This window comes from Panthera uncia (assembly GCF_023721935.1).
Source record: "Panthera uncia isolate 11264 chromosome B2 unlocalized genomic scaffold, Puncia_PCG_1.0 HiC_scaffold_24, whole genome shotgun sequence".
Taxonomy (NCBI): Eukaryota; Metazoa; Chordata; class Mammalia; order Carnivora; family Felidae; genus Panthera; species Panthera uncia.
The window spans coordinates 82654584-82677104 of NW_026057580.1; the positions used below are offsets into that span (position 1 = coordinate 82654584).

The 22521-nt window shown below is 35.7% G+C and overlaps 1 protein-coding gene and 2 non-coding genes across 3 annotated transcripts; all 3 read left to right on the forward strand.

The window, feature by feature from the left end:
* The first annotated feature begins 179 nt into the window (after positions 1–179).
* CENPW (centromere protein W) lies at positions 180–8424 on the forward strand. Its single transcript, XM_049654316.1, has 3 exons — positions 180–457; positions 6152–6265; positions 8276–8424. The coding sequence occupies exons 1-3, from the start codon at positions 332–334 to the stop codon at positions 8300–8302; spliced, it is 267 nt and encodes an 88-aa protein (XP_049510273.1). The 5' UTR covers positions 180–331; the 3' UTR covers positions 8303–8424.
* A 2561-nt stretch (positions 8425–10985) lies between these two features.
* LOC125939280 (U6 spliceosomal RNA) lies at positions 10986–11092 on the forward strand. Its single transcript, XR_007463018.1, has one exon. It is a non-coding gene; the product is annotated as a U6 spliceosomal RNA (small nuclear RNA).
* A 3220-nt stretch (positions 11093–14312) lies between these two features.
* Positions 14313–14418, forward strand: LOC125939181 (U6 spliceosomal RNA). The gene has a single exon (XR_007462943.1). It is a non-coding gene; the product is annotated as a U6 spliceosomal RNA (small nuclear RNA).
* Positions 14419–22521: the final 8103 nt, after the last annotated feature.

Below are 22521 nucleotides of genomic sequence, written 5' to 3' on the forward strand. Positions count from 1 at the left end.
TGTGAAACACAGGAGAAATAGTTCTAAAGCGCTGATATTACACAAAAATGGAAGAACGGAAGCCTGGCCCTTTAATGACATCCCTGGGCCCCCACCGAGGAGGATGTTTTCTACCCGGGCGCCTCCGGGGGCGGGGCTTGCGCCAAGCCTACGTCACTACCGAGCGCCGGGCGCACTCCTTTGGCGGCGGATTCAAACGTTCGGCCTGGGGTATCGGGCCTGAAGGAGTGTCCCAGTGGCTGGGTGCTTCCTGCTGTCCGTTCGGGTGTGAATTTCAGTGCGGTGCCAGGAGGATCTTGGTAGCGAAGGCGGCTGGTGCCTGAGGGAGAGAATGGCGCCCTCGACCACAGTCTCCCAGAGAAAGAAGATAAAACGGAAGGCTCCCCGGGGCTTTATTAAGCGCGTCTTCAAGCGACAGAAGCCTCACCTTCGTCTAGAGACAAGTGGCGACTTACTGGTGAGATTCTGTCCCTTTTTTGGGTGGGAGTGGGGCAAGAAAAGGTAAAGGAAATAAACCCCAGGTTTTATTTTGCCACCCCAGCTCTTTCAGGCCTCCGTTTAAGGCGTTTCCAGTAATGACTAGGGCAGGTTTGCTCCGGTTTGGCTGGTCAGTTCGTATGACGCTTAGTTGTCCCGGGGCCCGCTGAAGTATAAATATCCGGACCTTTTTTACGGGAGGCTATTAGCCACATCATCTTAAGAAAACTAACGTTAATTTCTGCTTTTGGCTTTTACATATCACTTTTCCAGAGCACAGTCTGGTACTGCGCTTAAGTGTACTTGAGAAAGGTATGAAAGATACAGTTAAAAAAAAAATCTGGAATTCAGGCTGGGTTATATTTATTTCTTGTAAAGGGTATTAGTGACATGGCTTTTAAATGTGTACCTCCTTCCTTGTCTTTCTCCCTTACCCCCATTTTTACTTAGTTAACCAAACATATTTCCCTGTTTCCTCTACTTTAGCTTACTTATTAAAGAACACTGATCTAAGTTTACTTGTAAGCAGTGTGCTTTCAACTGTGAATTTATTTTCCTAGACAAATAGAGCACCTGTTAGTTGAGTTTTCAAGGCAAACCAGTAAAACTTGTTTATCTTACTCATAATCCTGCAGCATAATGCTCACCATAACCAAAACCACTGTGTAATATTTCTATCTTGAAATAAATTGAGAGTTTTTATGTTGTATGCCTGGAGCATATTGCTTTCTAGCAGAATAAACACTCTTTCCCTAGGTTTAAACCAAAAGAGGCACTTCCTCCCTTTTGTCAGGAGCTTTTTGAGTAAAGGAGCCATTGTAAGTGGGCACCTAATTTCCAGGAAGTCAAGGTAAAGAATTGTGGGTAGCCAGGATATATGGCTTGGAGAATGTCTTCAGAATGCGTCATCTATCTGTTCTTAAGCTACCTTGGGTGTTTTCAACTCTTCTCTGTAGCCTTCCCGAATTCACTAACTGCCTTCCCATCTGTTGCCTGCAAGTGCAGTGTTTCTGTTTTTGCTAGAGTACTATAGAATTGTCTTCACTTTTCCATTATTTGGTTTCTGAAGCCAAAATAGCTTTTTTTTTCTTCTGGGAAAAGTAGCCCTTCTGATATCTCCTGCCCTTCTTTTTTATCCCTTTCAAGACCCTGTAAGAAAAGACAATACAGTTGACCCTTGAATGACCCCTTCCACCCCCCCACCCCCCAAAGTTGAAAATCCATGTATAACTTTGACTCTGCAAGAACTTAACTACTAATAGTCTCTTGTTGACCAGAACCTTACTGGTAACATAAAACAGTTGATTAACACATTTTTTGTATATGTATTACATACTGTATGCTTACAATAAAGTAAGATAGAGACAAGAAAATGTTAAGAAAGTCATAAGAGAAAATGCATTTACAGTACTGTATTAAAAAAAAATCTGTGTTTTTCAAGAGTCATGTAAACAATTTTGAATGCCCCTCTCCCCCAATGGCAAAATAGCATAATGAGCTGGATTAAATAAAATGATCTGCAGAACATTTTTAGGAATTTATTCTTGAGTTTTCATTGGTGCTGGGTTTCTAATTGGAGGGGGAGGAAATGTACCTGCTCCAGAATATCTATGAGATTACAAACTGGAGCAGATTATTTGGCAGAAATTTCTCAAGTAGTCAGAGTCCTCCCATATCCCTCCCTGAGCTGCCTGCCTCAAAGTGATCCGTGGACAGGTGGGCTCTATTGTGGATTGGGATCCAGGTGCTGTAGGAGACAAGGGAAATGTCAAGCAGTTGCAGTGGTAGAGGAAAGGAGGCTTCTGTTGGCATCTGTTCCTAGGTTGTATGCTGGTCTTTGGCTTGTGTTGGTTCTCCTTCACTGTCTTGTATGTGTCATCCATCACCTTGGTTTCTTTGCTTATGGTTTTCTGCTTGCTTCTGACACTTTGTAATCTTATCCAGCAAGTGTCCCCCGTCATCCATAAACTTTTCTACAATTATGGTGGTCAGTTTTGATCTGTTTTTTTCTGAACTTTGATAGCAGTGATTACAGTTTAGCTATTGAGACTCTGGCACTGTTCTCTAAGTTTCATATGTCAGTTTTGACTCCCAGTGTGGTATGCATCTTCTTGAGAATGAGGAACCATACATATCCTTTTTGTCTCCCATTATCTTTAAAAGAAAACTAATCCACTTTTTTTTAAAGAATTTATTTTTAAATAATCTCTACATTCAACGTGGAGCTCAAATTTACAACCCCAAGATCTAGAGTTGCACACTCCACCAACCGAGCACAGCCAGGAGCCCCAAAACCAATCTACTTTGTATATAGGTTTGTCTTTTGTATATAGTATTGTTGTCTTTTGTAAGGTTGTCTTTTGTATATAGTATTTCTTCTACCTGAAGATGTTCTCACTCTACTTGGTAAACTCCCAGTTTCAAAATCTAGTTCAAATGCCAGCTACTCCCTGAGTCCTCCTTAATCTTAGGACCAACTCTATCTTTCTGTATCATCTATGGTCAAATGTTTGTCTTTAATTTCGTATAGGTTTGGTTCTCTCATTGGATGGGGACTTTGAATTGGGAACTTTTTGTATTCCTACTGTTTGGTATAATACTTTGAGTATTATGAGTATACAATTAGTGTTGGGAATGCATGGTAATTAATGTGGGTTATTATTTATAACATTTTACTCATAAAGTCTTTGTGTTATTTCATAGTTCTTCTGCACTGGCTTTTTGTTGTTTTTTTTTTTTTTAATTTTTTTTTTTCAACGTTTTTTATTTATTTTTGGGACAGAGAGAGACAGAGCATGAACGGGGGAGGGGCAGAGAGAGAGGGAGACACAGAATCGGAAACAGGCTCCAGGCTCCGAGCCATCAGCCCAGAGCCTGACGCGGGGCTCGAACTCACGGACCGCGAGATCATGACCTGGCTGAAGTCGGACGCTTAACCGACTGCGCCACCCAGGCGCCCCTACTTTTTGTTGTTTTAATTTATGACTTGATTGTATATCCCCATGTCCAGTACTGGTGAGTACATCTATTAATCTGAATAAATTGTTCAGCTTTCTCATGGATTAGTTGTTTTTCAGATTTCTCACTAGTAATGCTGTGCAAATATCTGGATGCTTATGGTTTGTGTAAAATTGAAAAGTGCTATGATGAAGGGAGGAGGAAATCAGGCTGGCCCAGTCTTTTGGCCAATTGACACTGTAAAGGAATGGATATTTCTTTGTAAGTTATCTTTCGCTTTATCTTTCAAGCAAACTGACTTTTTTTCCCAAGTAAATTTTTGATAGAATGGTCATTTTGAAGTTTGAGTGCCTTGTGGGATACCTTAAAATTTGTTTTTGTTATGACCATTTTAATTTAAACCTTAGTGCATTTGAGTGGCACCACTCAGTTAACTGTTTTATGATAGAGGATTAGGTTGCTTTAAAAAAAATTCTGTGACATTAAAAAAAGTAATATTAATTTGTCTCAGTACCTGTGGCTCATGTTTATAAGGCAGGTCTTTCCACATAGGTTAATAGGGTGAACTAAATCTCAAAGCAGTTTGGGAATTTTTTGTTTTTTGCCTTTTCATTTTTTCAAAAGTGAAGTATAGTTGATGCACAACATAGTGATTCAACAAGTGTGTATGTTCTGCTCACCACAGGTGTAGCTACCATCTGTCACCATACAACGCTGTTACAATACATTGACTATATTTCTTGAGCTGTACCTTTTATTCCCATGACTTGTTCATTCCAGTGACTTATTCCAGTGACTTATTCATTCCATAACTGGAAGCCTGTATCTCCTATACTTCTTCACCCATTTTCCAATCCCCCCATTCCCCTTCTCTCTGACACCCATCAGTTCTCCAAAACAGAGTGTGGTTCATTGCAGATTGACTAAAAAATTTTTTTTGCCTAATTTGTGGAGAGATGGACGGATCTAATTGTTGACTACCTTATGTGTGTGTGTGTGTGTGTGTGTGTGTGTGTGTGTGTGTGTGTATAAATGGCTAAAGATCACTGAGGATACAATGTTGGGGAAATTAGACATAATTCTTCCCCTTATATTGAGGAAGACAGGTGAGAAATTGCTGCATAATGTATGTAGTGTGTACAGTTGTGAGAAGTTCAGGGTGCATAACCTTACATATTGGGGGTAGTTGGACTTTTCAGAGAAGTCTACAAACTAGTAGGATGCCGGTAGGCAAGGTTGTATTTGAATACCAAAAGAAGTTCAAAAGACTTACTATAGAACTGTGAGCTGAGAATGGTGAGAGATGAAACTGGAAAAGCCTAGTCAAATGGGGTTAGTATTAGTATTAAGGAATTTATCCTGGGCATATCTGGAAGCTATTTTATCTTTAGAAGTAGGAAATCTAGATTAACAGGAAATTGTGCCGTATTATGGAATGTTTTTGCTGCAGAAGGAAATGGGCTATCATTAGAAGTTTAAAAAAGAACTGAATGACAGGGCATTACGTAAAGAATCAGAATTGGGTGCTTTACCCTAGAGTTCTTGTGAGAATTAAGACAGCACATCAAAAAAAAGTACCAAAGGACTATCTCTTTCCATAGGTTCTTTATCTCATTAAATTTAAATTCCCAATCTCCTCTATTTTTTCCAAATATCACTAACACATTCTTAAACATCTAAAACCACCTACTAAAGATTTCTGTGTAATATTTAAATTTAAAACACCACATTATCTAGTTATTTAATGTTTAGTGAACTGTGGAGGAGTGGTTGTGTGCAGTACACAAGATAGTAAATATTAGATGAGTATTGTTCTACTGCAAAGAGCATATAATATTATATAAATGACCAATATATTAAAGATATTATCTAGCTGTACCTAAATGATTAATATTTATTTGCTTATGTTATCTATTTTAATGTCTTAAAAAGAGCCTTAAAGATTAGTAGTAGTAGATATGATTTTGATATGTTGGATGACAAGTAACTTGACCTTTATATATATACTTTTCAGTAAACTTTTAATATTTCAATTATTAACCTTTTAAAAAAATGTTTACTTGTTTTTGAGAGAGAGAGGTAGAGAACAAGCAGGGGAGGGGCAGAGAGAGAGGGAGACAGAATCCCAAGCAGGTTCCATGCTGTCAGTGCAGAGCTGGATGTGGGGCTTGAACTCAAGAACCATGAGATCATGAACTAAGCTGAAATAAGAGTTGTACTCTTAACCAATTGAGCCACCCAGGTGCCTCTAACATGTTTTTGAATAGATATTTCAAATTAAATATCTGATTAAAATATCTTAAGCTCTTGGATTATAGCATGAGAGATGATTAGCTTTAAATATAATTGTTGATACCTTTTGATTTTAAATTTTTGGGAAACTCCGTTATCAATTCAAATTTATTTGGAACTGGAAGGAAGAATATTTGCTACTTAATAGAGTCCTACATAAACTTTGTAATTATGCTTTACAATAAATGGTATCATCTCTGGCCTTTGGTCAGCCTTATATAGCCTTGTTTCATGTATTGCAATGACTAAGTCTCTTTTGTGTTGAATTTAAGTTGGACTTATATTAAATTGAATTTTGTGTTAGTGAATTAACTTATACCAGTAAATATTACAACATTAAATTTTGGAATCTTATTTTTAAAAACCATTATTTCAGAGTGTCAGTGTTTGAGTTTAAAAGCCCTTTTGAATTTTCTCTTTCAAGGTGCACCTGAATTGTTTACTGTTTGTTCAGCGTTTAGCAGAAGAGTCCAGGATGAATGCTTTTGAGAATAAGTGTGGAGTCATTAAAAAGGAGCATGTACAGGCTGCAGCAAAGGTAAAATCTGACTTGCTTTACTTGAGCAAGAATTAACTTAAAAAATATCCTCTAGTGTATCCCTTCTGTCTGATTTGGATTCCTTATTCAGCTTTGTTGACTGAGTTGATGCTTGGCTTTTTTTTTTTTTTTTTTTTTTTGATTATGCTGGCATCCCGGTATAGTTAACAAGTTAACAACAGAGTTGGCATGAACCAGGCCCAGAATGCCAACCGGTTATGTCAGCTGCTCTTCTCCTAGTGGTGTGACACTTGCCTAGGTACATGGCAGCCTAGGCAGCTGCCTACCGCAGAGGGATGTTTGGTTTTTTATGTTAATGGGTTTTAATTATGGAGTTAGATTTTCTTTTTCTATATGTTTATATTGTGGATTTCTGATGGAAAGATTCGTGGCCACTGCTTTATCATTACTTAGGGGAAGATAAATGTTTGGCTGCTAATCTGTATGATTTAATAGTAGGCCATATATAGTTGACAAGGTTCTCGAAATTTATGAGAACTTCATGATCACTTAAAATTTTCCTAATTATTTGTTTTTCTAACTTTGGCATTCAAATGACTTATGAATCAAATCACTAATATAAACAGAGAGGATTGTGTCTTACTGGCATTTCTGTACAATGTAAGAGTATGATGCCTAGGGTAGTTTTTTCCCAAATATATCCCAAGATCACTATTTTCATTTGATGTTAGTAGATGCCCCATCATAAAATGCTTTGGGGGTCAGATAAATTTAGAGGACATACTATATCTCTTTGAATAGTCACAATATTTTATATAAAGGTTGTTTCTGTAATACTACGCAAGAAATTGACAACCATGATTGACTGGGGGATGATGTGGGAGAAAGACTTATTTTTGACAGTCTACCTCTTGGTAGACTGTTTAATGTTTTTTTATTTTGAAATTATTATAGACTCACAGATGCAAAAATAATAGAGTTCCCATGTACCTTTTATCCAGTTTCCCACAGTGTTATCATCTTTATGTAACTGTAGTTATGTAAAGTTATAAAAGCTTATGAGATGGAGCAGTAAAGAAACTTGTTGAACTCTATTTAACTTAGTATTTTAAAGATTTGAGTGTATAGTATACTCAGCATTTTGTAAATTTGAGTATGTTGTACTTTCTTTTGTGGTACTAACGTGTAGAACCAGAGAAGTTACTGGCCTGGGATATAGACCTACTTGGTGGCCTCTGTGGAAGCTTAGAAATGTACATGCCCTGATACTTTTTTATGGGCTTTCAATTATCTTATATTCCAATAAGTTTCTAGACTATTAAAGTGAATATAAGTCTTTTTCTACAGGTGAAGAGCAAAGCTTAAGGGCTTGAAGAGTGTATGTGCACATTTAAAATTTATAGTTTGTTTTTATTAATTATAGGTATACTTACCTATAAGTAGGTAAATTCTTTCAAAAAATTTTTGGATATATTTTGGTCTAATGCTTCCTGTCTTTTACAGCTAGAGATCTAATTTTATTTTCTCATGGGCTATATGTTTTGAAAATTGTCTATCTAATGAGCTTTTTAGCATAAGATGACTAGTCTTGGTCTCTAAATTGATATGATTCCAGCTCAAATGTAAGAAATTTGGTGTTGCAGTGGATTTGTATTGCTTTATAGTTGTTAAATGCTTGATTTATAATAGGATTTTCGACTTTTGGAACATTCTTTAACTCCCTGGATTACTAAATTGCCTACAAACCTCAAGTTGGGAGCCATTAATCTGGGTACTTTTGGCTTACGTTTGAAGAAATTGACATTCAGAAGTGACTATAAAACCAAATTTTGAGAATTGCATGTTTCACATTTTTTGAGAGAAGTAGACTATTTTAGGGAAGTCTAGGACCATTATACGGCAAAAAATTCCCTAAGCTCCTTCCAAATTGTATTTTACAAATTCAGAATCTTGCATATTATACACATAGGATGATTTAATATTTTGTTGAGGAATTCTGTTTTATTTGCCTTGTGTATAATATGAATCTTCATTTTTTCCCCCTCACAGGTAATTCTAAAGAAGAGCAGAGGTTAGAAGTCAAAGAACCATTTTTGAAAATTATATGATGTATTATTTTAGGTGGTAACAGATCCTGAAAGCACTTTTTACATATCAGCTAAATTGTATATTAAAATATTGGCTAGTTGTGGACTGTGTGTATTTTTATATTTTTTACTGATAATGGAATATCTCTAACACCTAGGACTGTATAACTTTTTTTTTTTTTTTTTTTTTTTGAGGAATCATTTCATTCACTTTAAGTGGCCTCATTTTACTTCCACTTTATTGGTATTGCAAATGTTTTACATAACAAAAATAACATTTTACTATATAAAGTAGTTTGAAGAGATGTGATTTTAGAATTAAATTTATATGGATTTAGATTTTGTTACAATTAACTATGGAATCAATTTCATTTTTTAAAGACAATGTGCAGTGAATCTCAGTACATTTTAACACTGATTTTTAACTTTTTAATGCCTTCATATAAGCAATGCAATTTTTACTTTACACTATTAATGACATTTCTCAACTGAAAATATCAGTGAGGTGTTTTCAAAACCTGTCTCTCTTCCTGAGCCAAAAAAATAACAGAGCAAACTTATTTTCTTTAATTAGATTTAATAGATAGGTGTTTTATTTCCTCTAAGGAAGCTGTTAGAAGTTCTTGTGTATCACCTGATAGTTATTTTTCACTTTTTATTTTGGAATAATTATAGATTGCAATATGAAGTTGCAAAGATAGTACAGAGAGGTCCCCATGTACTCTACATCCAGGTTTTTGCCAATGGTTATACCTTAAATATTGAAGTATGACAATCAAAACCAGGAATTTGATATTAGCATAGTGTGGGTGTGATTCTGTACCATTTTATCATATGTAGATTTGTGTAACTGCTGCTGCAGTCAAGATACAGAACTGTTTCATTACCAGAAAGTTCTTCATGCTATCCTTTTTTTTTTTTTTTCATTTAAAAGTTTTTTTTAATGTTTAATTTTTTGAGAGACAGAGACAGAGTGCAAGCAGGGGAGGGGCAGAGAGAGAGGGAGACACAGAATCCAAAGCAGGCATCAGGCTCTGAGCTGTCAGTGTAGAGCCTGATGCGGGGCTTGAACCCACAAAAGTGAGATCATGACCTGAGCCGCAGTCACAGATGCTCAACCGACTGAGCCACCCAGGCACCCCCATGATGTCCTTTTATATTTACGCCTAGCCTTCTATGGACACTCCTCCCCTCCAGTCCCTAAGCCCTGACAGTCACCAATCTCTTCTCTGTTTCTATAATTTTGTCATTTTGATGGAATCATGCAGGCTATGACTTTTGGGTATTTATTTATTTTTTTCACTCAGCATAACTTCCTTGAGATCCATTCAAGTTGCTGCATATATCAGTTCATTTTTGTTACTTAGTCATATTCTATGGTATTTATGTACCACAGTTTGTGCAGCTATTCACCCATTGTAGGGCATTTTGATTACTTCCAGGTTTTGGGTATTACAAGTAAAGCTGCTATGAACCAATGTGTACAAGTTTTTATACAGATAGAAGTTTTCATTTCTTTGGGATAAATGCCCAGGAGTGTGATTGCTAGGTTGAATGGTACGTTTATTTTTTAAAAAAGAAATGGCCAAACTATTTTCCAGAATGGCTGTACCATTTTATATTCTCGTCAGTTTATGAGAGGTCCAGTTTCTTCACATTCTCATAAATATTTGTATTGTTATTTTTTATTTTAAGTTGTTTTGATGGGAGTGTGTCTCATGGTTTTTTCCATTTCCCTAATGGCTAATGATATTGCACATATTTTCATATGTTTATTTCTCATCCATTTTTTTTCTTTGGTAAAATGTTTCTTCATTTCTTTTGGCTACTTTCTACTTGGATTTTTTTTTCAACATTGAATTCTGAGAGAACTTTTTGTAGGTATAGGTCATTTGTCAGATATGTGGTTTGCAATATTTTCTGTTGCTTTTTACCCTCTTAACAGGGTCTTTTATAGATCAACAGCTTTTTTTTTTTTTTTTTTTTTTTTTAATTTTTATCCATTTATTTTGAGAGTTTGAACCGGGGTGGGGCAGAGAGAGAAGGAGAGAGAGAATCCCAAGCAGGCTTTTTGTGGAATAAACCTAGCAGAGCCCAATGCTGGGCTTATTCTCACGGACCTGTGAGATCATGACCTGAGCTGAAATCAAAAGTCAGATTCTTAACTGACTGAGCCACCCAGGTGCCCTAACAGTTTTTGATTTTGATGAATTCCAACTTAATTGGGTTCCCCTCACCCTCTCACCCCCTGCCTCTTCATGGTATTGGTGTAATGTTGAAGGAGTCTTTCCCAAGACCTTGGTCCTGAAGATTTTCTCCTATATTATTTTTTTTTTACAAGTTTTATAGTTTATGTTTTAATTTCTGATGTATTTTGAGTTAATTTTTGTATGAGGTGTGAGGTTTAGGTCAAGATTTAATTTTTTGTCTGTAGATATTATTTCAGCACCATTATTTTGAAAATACTGTATTTCCTCCATTCTTTTTGCAGTTTTGTCACAGATCTGTTGGCCATACTTGTGTGGGCTGGTCCTGAGTTCTCTATTCCATTAATTTGTCTCAGTCGTTCCACCAATAACACATAGTCTTTATTACTGTGGCCATATAATCAGTCTTGAACTCATCTGGAGTGATTGCTCTCACATGATTTTTGGTCAGAATTGTTTTGGCTCATGCTCACTTTGGCAGCACACATACTAAAATTGGAATGATACAGAGAAGATTAGCATGGCCACTGCACAGGGGTGACATGCAGATTCGTGAAGCTGTCTGTGTTTTTAAATGGCTATCTGAAATAAAGACTTGAATGCTTGTTGAAAACTGGTAAAAAAAAAATTTTTTTTTTGGCTCTTCTGTTTCTTTGCCTTTCCATATAAATTTTAGAATGATTTTGTTTGTATCTACAAAAAAAAAAAAACTTGCCAGAATTTTTATAGGAATTGGATTAAACCTGTGAATCAATTTGGGGAAGACTTGGCATCTTAACTATGTTAAATGTTCCAACCCATTGATATGGTATGGAAAGTCTCTATGTTTATTTACATCTTTGATTTCTTCATCATTGTCTTGTAGATTTCACTTTTTTATCATTTTCTTTGTGTTTAGAGAACTTCCTTTTGTCATTCTTTTAGGGTAGGTCTCTGGTGACAAATTTTCTTTGAATGTCTTTTTTTTCAATTTTTTAAAATATTTTATTTTGGGGAGAGAGAGAGAGAATGAGTGGAAAGGGGGAGAGGGAGAGGGAGACACAGAATCTGAAGCAGGCTCCCGGCTCCGGGCTCTGAGCTGCCAGCACAGAACCCAACACAGGGCTGGAACTCACAAACCAGGAGATCATGACTTGAGCCAAAGTCGGACTCTTAACTGACTGAGCCACCCAGGCACCCCCCTGTTTGAATGTCTTAGGATGTGATTTTCCCATCATTCTTGAAGCATATTTTCACTGGATAGAGAATTCTGGTTTGACTGTTCTTTTGTACTTGAAAAATACTGTATCATTTCCTTTTGGCTTATATACTCTTTGATGAAAAAAATCTGTAATTAATGCTTTGTATCTTTGGCTACTTTTAAGAGTTTTCTTGTCGTATTTTAGAAGTTTGATACCATGTGCTTTGGCATGGATGCGTTTGCATATATCCTATCTGGAGGTTACTCTGGGAATGTTTTTCTGCCAAATTTGGGAAATTTTCAGCCATTATTTTTTTTGAATACTTTTTAGCCCCATCTTTCTTATTTTGTGGGTGTCTAATGACACAAATGTAAGATTTTTTTTAAGTTCCATAAATTCCTGAGGCCTTTTCTTGGGAAGGGGGGAATGTCTGTTTCTCTGTTCAGATTGGGTAATTTCTATGTTCTGTCTTCAAATTCATTGCTTATTTCTTCTGTTTCCCCATTCTACTATTGACTCATTGAGGTTTTTTTTGGTTATTAAACTATAGTTCTCAAAGTTTCACTTGTTTCTTCTTTATATCTTATATATCTTTCCTGAGACTTCATATTTTTTTTTTCATTTAAGTATGTTTGTAATTATTCAAGAATTTTTATGATGGCTGCTTTGAAATTCTTGTTTGATAATTCTAACATCTGTGCCATCTTGGTGTTGACATTTGTTTTCTATCATTCAGTTTGTGATCTGTTGATTCTTGGTATTCTGTGTGTTTTTTTAATTGAAACTTGGACATTTGGGGTATTATGTTACAAGACTGGATCTTATTTAAAACAGGACTTTTTTGGCACCCTCCTGGTGGATAAAACCTGATACTGCCTTGTTACTGCTGGTGGAAGTAAAAGTCCAGGTTCTTCACTTAGCCACTGTTGATAGCCCGTAATGGTGAAGGAAGAAGCTGTCTGTTATTATTGCTGGGTAGAGGTGGGAGTTTAGGCTCCCCACTAGGTCTTTGCTGATACCATCCTGATTGGGAGGGGGAGAGGTATTTTATTATTGCTATTCACTTGTATTCCACTGGTGGGATGGTAGCCATGTTACCCTTGAGCAGTGATGAAAAGTTCCAACTTTACTAGCCTCTGATACCACCCAATGGGGAAGGGATAGAGTTTTTTTTTCCTACAGCATGAGAATGAAATACCAGGCTTCTGGTCTTCGCTGACTGTGAGGGTGTGCTTCCATGATGAGTGGTAAGGGTCCTGCCTCTCCAGTAGGTTTCTGATACCTCACCAACAAGGAGAGGATGGGGTTCCTTGTTAGTGCTAGTTGTGGATGAAATTTTGGGCTCAAGATGAACTGAAATTACTAGCTTCTCACTTGGTCTTCTCTGACATCACCCTGGTAGCAGGGTTTGGAATGCTACGTTATATTCTGGCAAGAGTAGAAGTCTAGGCTGTCTACTTGACTGTTGCTGAAGGGAGTGAGAAGTGGAGGCTACAGTTTTTATCTGTTGTATTTGGCTGGAATAGATTGGTTATTGTCTTCAATTTTTGTCTTGCTTGGATACCCCTTTTCTTGTCTTTTGGTTAGAGAGAGTAGCTTTTTAGAGGGCTTTTTAGTTTTCCCTCTTTTGTTTGTGCTTATTGGTGTTTTCTGAGTTGCCAGCTTCTCTAATATCCAGTCTAGGGTAGAAATGGGAAAAAGAAAACCCAGTGTACTCATCACTGTATTATTATTATTATTATTATTTTGTCCCAAGTTTCTAGCTAGTCTGGTGTTTTCTATATATTTTCAGAGTCTCCTTATATATGGATGAGGTGTGTACAGCCATCCTAGTGGCCTAATCCTCTGTGTAATTTATTTAATTTCTTTAGAGAAAAATCCCTTCCACACTTTCCCCCCCCCCGGGATAAACTTCGGGGAATGGACTGTCCCACATACAGATCACCAGTTAAATCATTTTGTTATTGCCCTTAAGTCTCTTCCTCCATTGTACATGGCTGTCTGCACTCAGGAGAGGCCCAAGTTCTACCTCAGCAGGTCAGCTGCTTCTGCTGCAGCGTCTTTTGTTGTTACCTGTAACTTCTTAGGCTCTGCCTCAGCACTCTTTGCATCTAGAAGTTTCCTGAACTTTTGAATGTCTGTATCTTATCTCTTCAATTTTGGTTTATACCTTTTTATATTTTCTTATTTTAATGGAGTCTAAGGAGGGAAAGATTGTGTGTGTGTGTGTGGTCGGTCTTGAACAGAAAGCCTTGTGAATTCTTAGTTCAACATAAATAAAATTTAATAAGTTAATACTTCTAAAGCATTAATGTGCCAAGGTTTCAACATATTATTTGCAATATAAATACACATTTTTAACATAAAACTATGCTAAATATGAGGATAAATTATAGATCAATATTAAGATTTTTCATAAGAATGTATAAAATTGAAAAAACATGCAACTAGAATAATTCATGCTGAAGAGTTCTGTAAATGTATGTAATATCAAAATCTCATTTGCCACTTGTCTTTAAGAGCTAGATTAGGGAATATTGGATCCAGGACAACTAGAACTAATGTATTTGGAGTTAATATTTAAGATTTTTAAAAAATTAGGTTTTCCCTTGTGCTTGCTTTGGCAGCACCTGTATTAAAATTGGAATAATACAGAGAAGATTGGCATGGCCCTACTCAAGGGTGACATGCAAATTCATGAAGCATTCATATTTAAAAAAAATGAGACTTTCTCATCTTTTCTGTTTCTTATATGATGACAGATGAGCATAATATTGCAGGTAGGCCCACTACCACTTCCTGAGAAGACTTTCAAATAGTCTGAACTTATTCTTACAGTGTCTATATTAGGTTTCTATATACAAATTTTCTACCTCACCCCAACTTTTAAGTCATGAAAACTTCTAGGAGAGTGGGCTAAGATTAAACTTCTCCAATTGAAGGGCAAAATAGGATTCTAATCGAGTATTTGGAGAGGCATGGAGGTTTTTGCTCCATCGTTACAGACCATGATATTGCTAACCTGCAGGAAAATACAAGACCGAAAGAGGTATGTGCTTGCGTGCTGTGCACACAACCTGGGGAGTAGGATGGGATGAAGGGAATTGGTAGAGGTAAGAGTGAGTAGAGGCGCGTGATAGTGTCCATGTGGGTTTGGCACCTCTTCTGGGAGGTTTTTTGTTACAGGTAGAAATTTTACTATCTTGGTAACAATTATAACTCCCAACATTTCATGAGAGTTAGAGACTGAAGTAAGCCAGAAGCAAGACATAATGAAGATAGAAGAATAGGAGAAATTCATTGGTTTGTCTTCTGTGTCTTATATTTATATGCCACCCATCCCTCACACCTGAATAAGAAAAGATGAAGATAATCTAGAATATAAGAACTCCCTGAAAAACTTTCTTTAATATTTTCTTTAGTGTCTTAGTAATAAATTCTTTGTTTTTGTCTGTGAAAAAAATTTCAACTTTAAATTCTCTCCTGCACCATGCAGACAGAGTGATGGCTGATCACCTTAATCTAATCAGTGACTATGCTAATCCATGGCTGCGTTGTTGTTCAGAAGAGATTCGGTCACCTCTTGTTTGCCTGTGGCCTTCCAGGTATTTTTATTGGGAACTTGATATGTTTTTTAGTAGCTCCTCTTCTTGCATGTACTGAATGCTAAGACTTTGAGATGTCAGAATGCCAAAAACTCTGCTTTACTTTTCAGAGTCTTTTCCACATAGGCACCAGAATTCTATAAATGCTCTGAAGGAAAAACTGACCTTCTGATTAAAGGTTCTAGGTCTCCATCAAAAGCTCTGCTATTGCAGCCTGGAGTCTTAGCCTGCTTTCTTTGTTAGAGTTGGCAGATGGCTATAGGGTAAAATTGGCTGCAAATACTAGCTCACTTTTCTTAATGTTCTCCCTTCTGCAGTCTTAGTCCTTCTATTTCTTCTGAGCAGATCTTATTTGTCTTCATATAAATGGCTTTTGTATTTTATCTAGTGGTTTTTTGTTCTCAGAAGGAGCACTGGTTGGCCATAAACTTAAGTGAGTGTGACCACCTGTCCCAGTTTGCCAAGCTGTTCCAGTTCAGCACTGTAGATCGCCAATCCCAGGAAACTCTTCATCCACAGGCACACTGACACAGTTGGTCATCGTAATTATAAGCCATCCAGAAATGGAAGTTAGTAAATTTAAATTAATATGAAACTAATATGTAGGAAGGCATATTTAACAAAACTCATGTGAGAAAGACTACTTTTCATACTGAGGTTGTATGTTAAATTACTTAGCTCATAATTGTTAAGCCAATATTTTCATGAGTAAGAGTGCTTAAGGAAATGCAAATATCTATTGTTTAGAAATTTTACCTGTTAGAAATTTTAAAAGACTGTCTAATCATTATTTTGTTAATTGTTCTAAGAAAGTTGGCAAAATTATCGGTTTGTCTTTGAAATCGTTTTAAGTGTTTGTACAAATTCTGACTTTCATTTATCTCTTTTTAAAATGCATTTTTTGGCTCTAAGATGTTTTTGATCAGATACTTTTGTGTCTAAGTAAAAATTCATGCTGGCTGGTCTATCCTGTGTGAAGGCAATGAACTCTGTGCTCTGGCTTCATAGCTAATATGCACCATAGAAAAATGAGGCAGAGGAACACGGCTCTTGGATGACAAAGCTTTATTCATTAAGCTCAAGAAATTCTTTCATTTGTAGATACTGTATCTTGTTTATATTTTATCATATTTAAAGTTTGAAACAAAAAAAATAAAATTTGTCCAGTAAAAAATGCTACAAGAGCAGAGTTTTTATTAATGGAGATATAATTTTTAAAAGGCTAGATTCAATATTTTGTATGTGATTTGGGAAATACTTGCCTTGTGATAGTGTCATGCTGTCTTAAATTGTATTTCAGTTTATATTTTTAATTGTCATTTTATATTCATTTCTGATTTTGCCAAGTAGAATATAAGGTCTTCTAGGGCAAGAGCTTCTCATTATTTGATTCCTCAAAGCCGATGTACAGATTTTTATTTAATTTCCAAGAGGACTGGATTTTCAATGGGCAGTTACTTATGGCCAGGTAATGCATCTTTATATATATCATGACCTTACGGAACTCCAAAAATAATCCAAAAGAAAGAACATTGCCACATGTTTTAAGAAATCTAGATGATCATCTGGATTCTGCCATTAACTACACTTAAGCAAAGTAGTTTCAGTTTCTCTCTCTGTAAAATTAAGGGATTTGAAGACCATAGTTTCTGACATTCCTTCTAACTCTTCAAAAATAAAAATAAAAAAATAGACTGGTTTCTGAGAGAGCTAATATGGAGAATGTTCTATTTGGACGTATCAGAGCCTTAACCCATGTTGTCTGAAGTCCATGAACTGCTGTGATTATAGCATTTCTGAGCTCCCTAATATCTTTTATTTTGTTTCCATAAAAGACCATAAAAGTTATTGATAACTTTTCTGAGATCTGTTGCATTTAGTTGTTTTTTCTTATGTTCTCTTCATTTCTATTTTTTCCCCTGATTTTCTTTAGTATTGTGCTGAAAACAAGCTTTTCAGAGTTAAGATTCACACTCTTCTTCATTTATCTAAAGCTACATATAATGAGAGGAAAACTGTTAGAAGATAGATGTTGTTTCAAAGGTATATCTTGGTGAAATTGGGATAGTTTTGGCCTGCATACTTAAATTTTATTTTAAAAATCCTTCTAGTTAACATAGAAATGTATTTTAGGGGCGCCTGGGAGGCTCAGTCGGTTGAGGACGGACTTTGGCTCAGGTCATGATCTCCCGGTTTGTGAGTTCGAGCCCCGCGTCGGGCTCTGTTATGACAGCTCAGAGCCTGGAGCCTGGTTCGAGTTCTATGTCTCCCTCTCTCTCTGCCCCTCCCCAGCTAATGCTCTGTCTCTTTCTGTCTCAGAAACAAATAAACTTAAAAAATTTTTTTTTAAAAGAAATGTATTTTAAAAGAAAAATGGCTTATGTCTGTTAAGTCTCAACTTGAGGATTCTTTGTGGACGCATAGGCACTGAGATCTCTTTCTTTAATGAACAGCAGCACTGCCTGAAGACAGTATACGGCCAAATGGAGAGTATCTGGTATTTGATTGTTGAGTTCATATCAACTAGACCAGCCGGGGAAGTGATTATGTTCACGGTGGAGGGATTTCGTCAGCTGACCACCGTTATATAATGGGGTGGAATAACCAGAGACCATAAACTAACTGGTGGTTTAGGTACTATATTTGGCTTGCACAGAAGTTTTGTTTGACACACATAGTTTTGTTTTTTTTTTAATTGAATTAATAATATTTAAAAATTAAATTTCACATGCAAATTAAACTTCTGGCTTTTTTTTTCTTTGAAAAATTGTGCAGTATGACAATAATACATCCACAGTCAGTAGGACCTAAATAGTCGCTTCTCTTAGATGACAACATTCTTTTGTTTGTTCACCCCAGTTAATCAGGCCTTCTTATTTATGTTAACTACTGCACCTCTGTAAACATTTGAGTTTACAACCCATTTGAAAACTTAAAAATTGGTATTTTTCTTGACCTCCCTGGCCAATTTTAGTGGCATGACCTAGCTGTGACTCAGTTGTATTCTCTTTCTCAGCATGATATTTTCCAACATATCGTCAAGTTTCTGGTAGCAATTAGCTTGTACCATTGGTTCCAAAGCTTGTTCTAAGTCCAGTAGTAGCAGCCAGATCCTTAAAGAATCTGGCCTCTGGCAACAGATTAGGGCAAAGTGTTTGAACTCATCCAAGTATATCTCTCATCAACCTTGTCTCACCCATCCAAAAGTAACTCAAGTTTAAGATTTCTTGTATCTATGCAAATTGGATTAAAATTCATGTCTAATTTGCAATTTCTCAAGGGAGTTTCTTGATACACAGATAATAAGCAGATAATACACAGATAATAGTGTTGATTTGCTTTTCTATATTCATCACTAAAAAGAACGTTCTCAAATTGTACTTATTTTAATAATGTCTCCTTTATGATGCCGTACCAGGAACTGTAATAGTACACAGTTATTTGTCTTGCATTCAATCCATTGCATACTGACCCCCAAGTATTTGACAGGCATGGTGAAAATCCATTCTATATGTAGTTCTGTGGTGCTTCCTAGAGTCACCTGGTACGAAATCTGAGATCTAGAATTCTAGATGGTAGCCGTGCAAAATGTACTATTGTGGTGACTGCATCAATTGGGCACTCAGTTACACATTTGATGAATGGATGAGTAATGGAAGTCACTTAAAATTGACCACTTATCCTAGTCTTTGCTGTGTCACATTCAAAGGAATAGATACCTGTTTGCAAAGGTTTTGAAGAATAATGCAGATGGTAACTCTAGTCTTTCTTGAAGGCACAGTGCAGGGTTTTCTATAGCATTTCACTCAGAAAGCTTCTAAAGTTTTTCTTCAGATAGATTTTCTTTTTCTTATTTATGAAATTGGCTAAAATTTCTTCTGCTTTCACTTTCCAGAGTAGTGTCACCACCATTTTTTTTTCTTTCAGTGTTTAATAGCTCTTCTTTTCCTGGGTGGAGCTTTTAGGCATCCTAATTCTTATGACCACATTGACCCCTCTATGTTTGGAGCTGTTCTTACCTTCCATTGATTCTAAATTTAATTTTTCTATCAAGGTTGCTTTTCTCTTCAAAATGTGCTCTTGTGAATGGATGAATAAAATTGTTTATTTTTTTAAATATTTATTATTTTTTGAGAAAGGGAGAGCAAGCAGGCAAGGAGCAGAAAGAGAGGGAGACAGAATCCCAAGCAGGCTCCACGTTAAAATTATTCACTTTTTTATATGTCAAAGAAAACTTGAGTGAAGGAAATTTGTTTCTTGTTCCCCTCCATATATTTTTCACCCACCCAACCAGGTTGGAGAAGCATGAAGGAGGAGAAGTATTGAAATAGTATGGAATATATAAATTTAATACCTAGACAAATCATGACTGAATAAAAACAGGTCAGAAGACAAGCCATCTGCATTATGGTGAAGGTATTTAGTCCTTACTAAAAGCCTGTAAAATAGATGTTATTTAAAATTATTCTCGTAAATCACAAATCAGAAAACATTCAGAGAGAAGTGACTTGATGCTTATAATCATGCTCAAAATTGCCTGTGGTAGGCAATTTTCATGTAAACAAAAAGACTGAAGGAAAAGGTCTCAGTGAGTCTAAGACCTGGTTGTGAAGTGACTGGAATTTTTATATTTCTTAATTTTCAAGTAGAACCACAGACTATTGGGGATGGTAGCATTATAATGAACTCCAATCGACTAGCCTAATTGTACTTTAAATACTATAAACTTAGGGGCTAGAGATGATTAAAATGGAATAGTGACCTAATTGTACATTTTCAGAAATTTATATGAGTTGGGGTTAAACCACACTAGGATACCACAGTGTGAAGAAAAATAATGTTAACCTGTGTTTAAAAATAAGTGTTTATGATGAACAGATATTCTAAAGCTACCATTTAGGGATTTTAATAACTAGTAAAGCAGGAAAAAAATCCCTGTTTTCTCCTTCACTCTGATCCACAAAACATTAAATGAAAATGAGTATTTTTATGTTTTGTGGCCATATGAGTTTTTCCCCCTCATATTTTGTGAGTGATGAAATTCCTTAATTGTGAAGTCCAGATTTCTGATTAAGCAGTTTGTCCTTAGTGGGCTTTTAAATCAAATTTTATCTCCAGGCCTTGAGAGTTAAGGCTGCCAAGACTTAAATAAGGAAAACATTCATTTTGATTCCTAATAACATTAAATTTTAAGACTTTGCAGTTGTAAAACAAATACTAAAAATTCAAATTTGAAAATAAAGTTGGGATTGAATGTGCTATTTTAATCTTTACTATGCAGGGAAAAACAATGCAGTCTAATTAATATATAGTATAGTTACATTTGATTTGTATTATAAGATGAAATCAAAGACCTGAAAATAATTTTTTCTCTTATAAAGTTTTATTCTATAGTTGTTTTCAAAAAGTTCACTCTTTATATTATGAAGCCCATGATATAAAAAGAATACATATCTTTCAGTAATTTCTTTGCATGAACAGTTTGGCTAATGAAATGATGGCAATTTTCAAGACTATACAAGATTTTTAATTATTTTAGAAAACTTACTGAAGTTTTAGTTATGTTAAACTGTTAAAGTATCTATTTTCAAAGTTGTCATATAGTATTTAAGTATATTACACCTATAAATATCATGTACTTATAAGTACAATATACTTAGCTACAAATCCCAGTATAGAGCACTTGGGGGATCAAAGGGGTAGGTTGGTGAGACAATCAGATCAGTAAATTGATTAAATGCTCCTAGCCCTGTAATTTTGTGCAGAGTACCCTCTGCTATGAAAATTAGATGTTCTTAGATTTTTGTAACTAGACTGCTTAGGTTTTCCAGAAGGAAAGAACATAGGTAATTGTAATAAACTCTTAACTTATTTTCAGTGATATATGTACATTTTTGGTCAGTTTAGATTTTAAGTGCATTAAATTAAGTATTATGCCTATGTAGGTTATTTTTGAAATCGAATAACTTTGAGTGTCATCTTATGAATAGTTTCTGAATTTGTAAATGTATACCATATACTCAAATAATCATGTTGGGCATGTTCATTTATTTTAGTACTTGCTGTGTGCTAAGCACTCAAGTATAATGAAAGAGAAACAATATCCCTGCATTCAAGAATACCCTATAACTATCTATATGAGGGTTTTTACTGTAGAGTTTGCTTAAATATTTGCTTTTTTTTTTTTTTTTTTTTTTTTTGTAAACCAAGGTCATAGTAATCACAGAGGTAATGTAAAGGATTTGAATCAGAAAAACTTCCTGAGAGTTTTTCTGTTTTTGTTTTAATTTTTGTTTTTTTGGTAGGGGACACCAAATTCAGACTTGGTGGAAAAGGATAATGGAAGGTTGAAAGTTGTCAGAAAACACGTAGAGAATGGTATGGACAAGGAGGAAGAAATAAACCATAACATGAGCTCACGATTAGAGTGCAGGGGCATGTATGCTGAGATTGAAGAGATTGTTTGAAAGACTTCCAAATCGTGGGAGAAGTGAACCATCAGGAATTTAGAGTCAGTGCAGGGGACAGGAGGTAGTGAGGTTCTTTGTGTAGGGTTATAAGTAAAGAAAAGAAATGTTGTGGGTTTTTTTTTTTTTAAGATTATTTTAGTAACCATGAGTGGGTTAAGAGAAAATAGATACAGTGAAACTACTTTAAGCTGTTGCAGTGTTCAAATATGAAGTAATTATATACAACTTTCACAGTTTTGAAATAAACCGGAGATACTAGATCCGAGAGAACTAACGAAAGGAAAATAAATTATAGAAAATCTCTAGTGTCTAAGTCATTTCAACTTTTAGTTTTAATTAGGAGTAGATACTGATGATTTAAACCATTATCTAGAGAACTTTGGGGGAAGTTAAGATACAGGTTATGGAAATCCCAAATACAACAGCCTAGGCAAAAAGGGGAAGTGGCAGTTTAGGACTCCTGCAGTGGCTTCAATGTTTCATCAGGGTCTTGGACGGTATCTTTTAATCTTTGGGGTGAAGGCCTTTCTTTATGTATATCTTCATAGTTTCAAAATAGCTGCTGCATCTCCATATATCACCTTTGTGTTCCATACTAGAGGAACAAAGAAGAAACAGAAAGGGTGGAACTTTTATCAGCAGAGAAGCTTTTCATCCTATTTACTTGAAACTTGTCCTACAACACCACACATAGTTAACTTTGTTTTCCTTTGGGTGAGAATGTGTAAGATCTACTTTCAGCAAC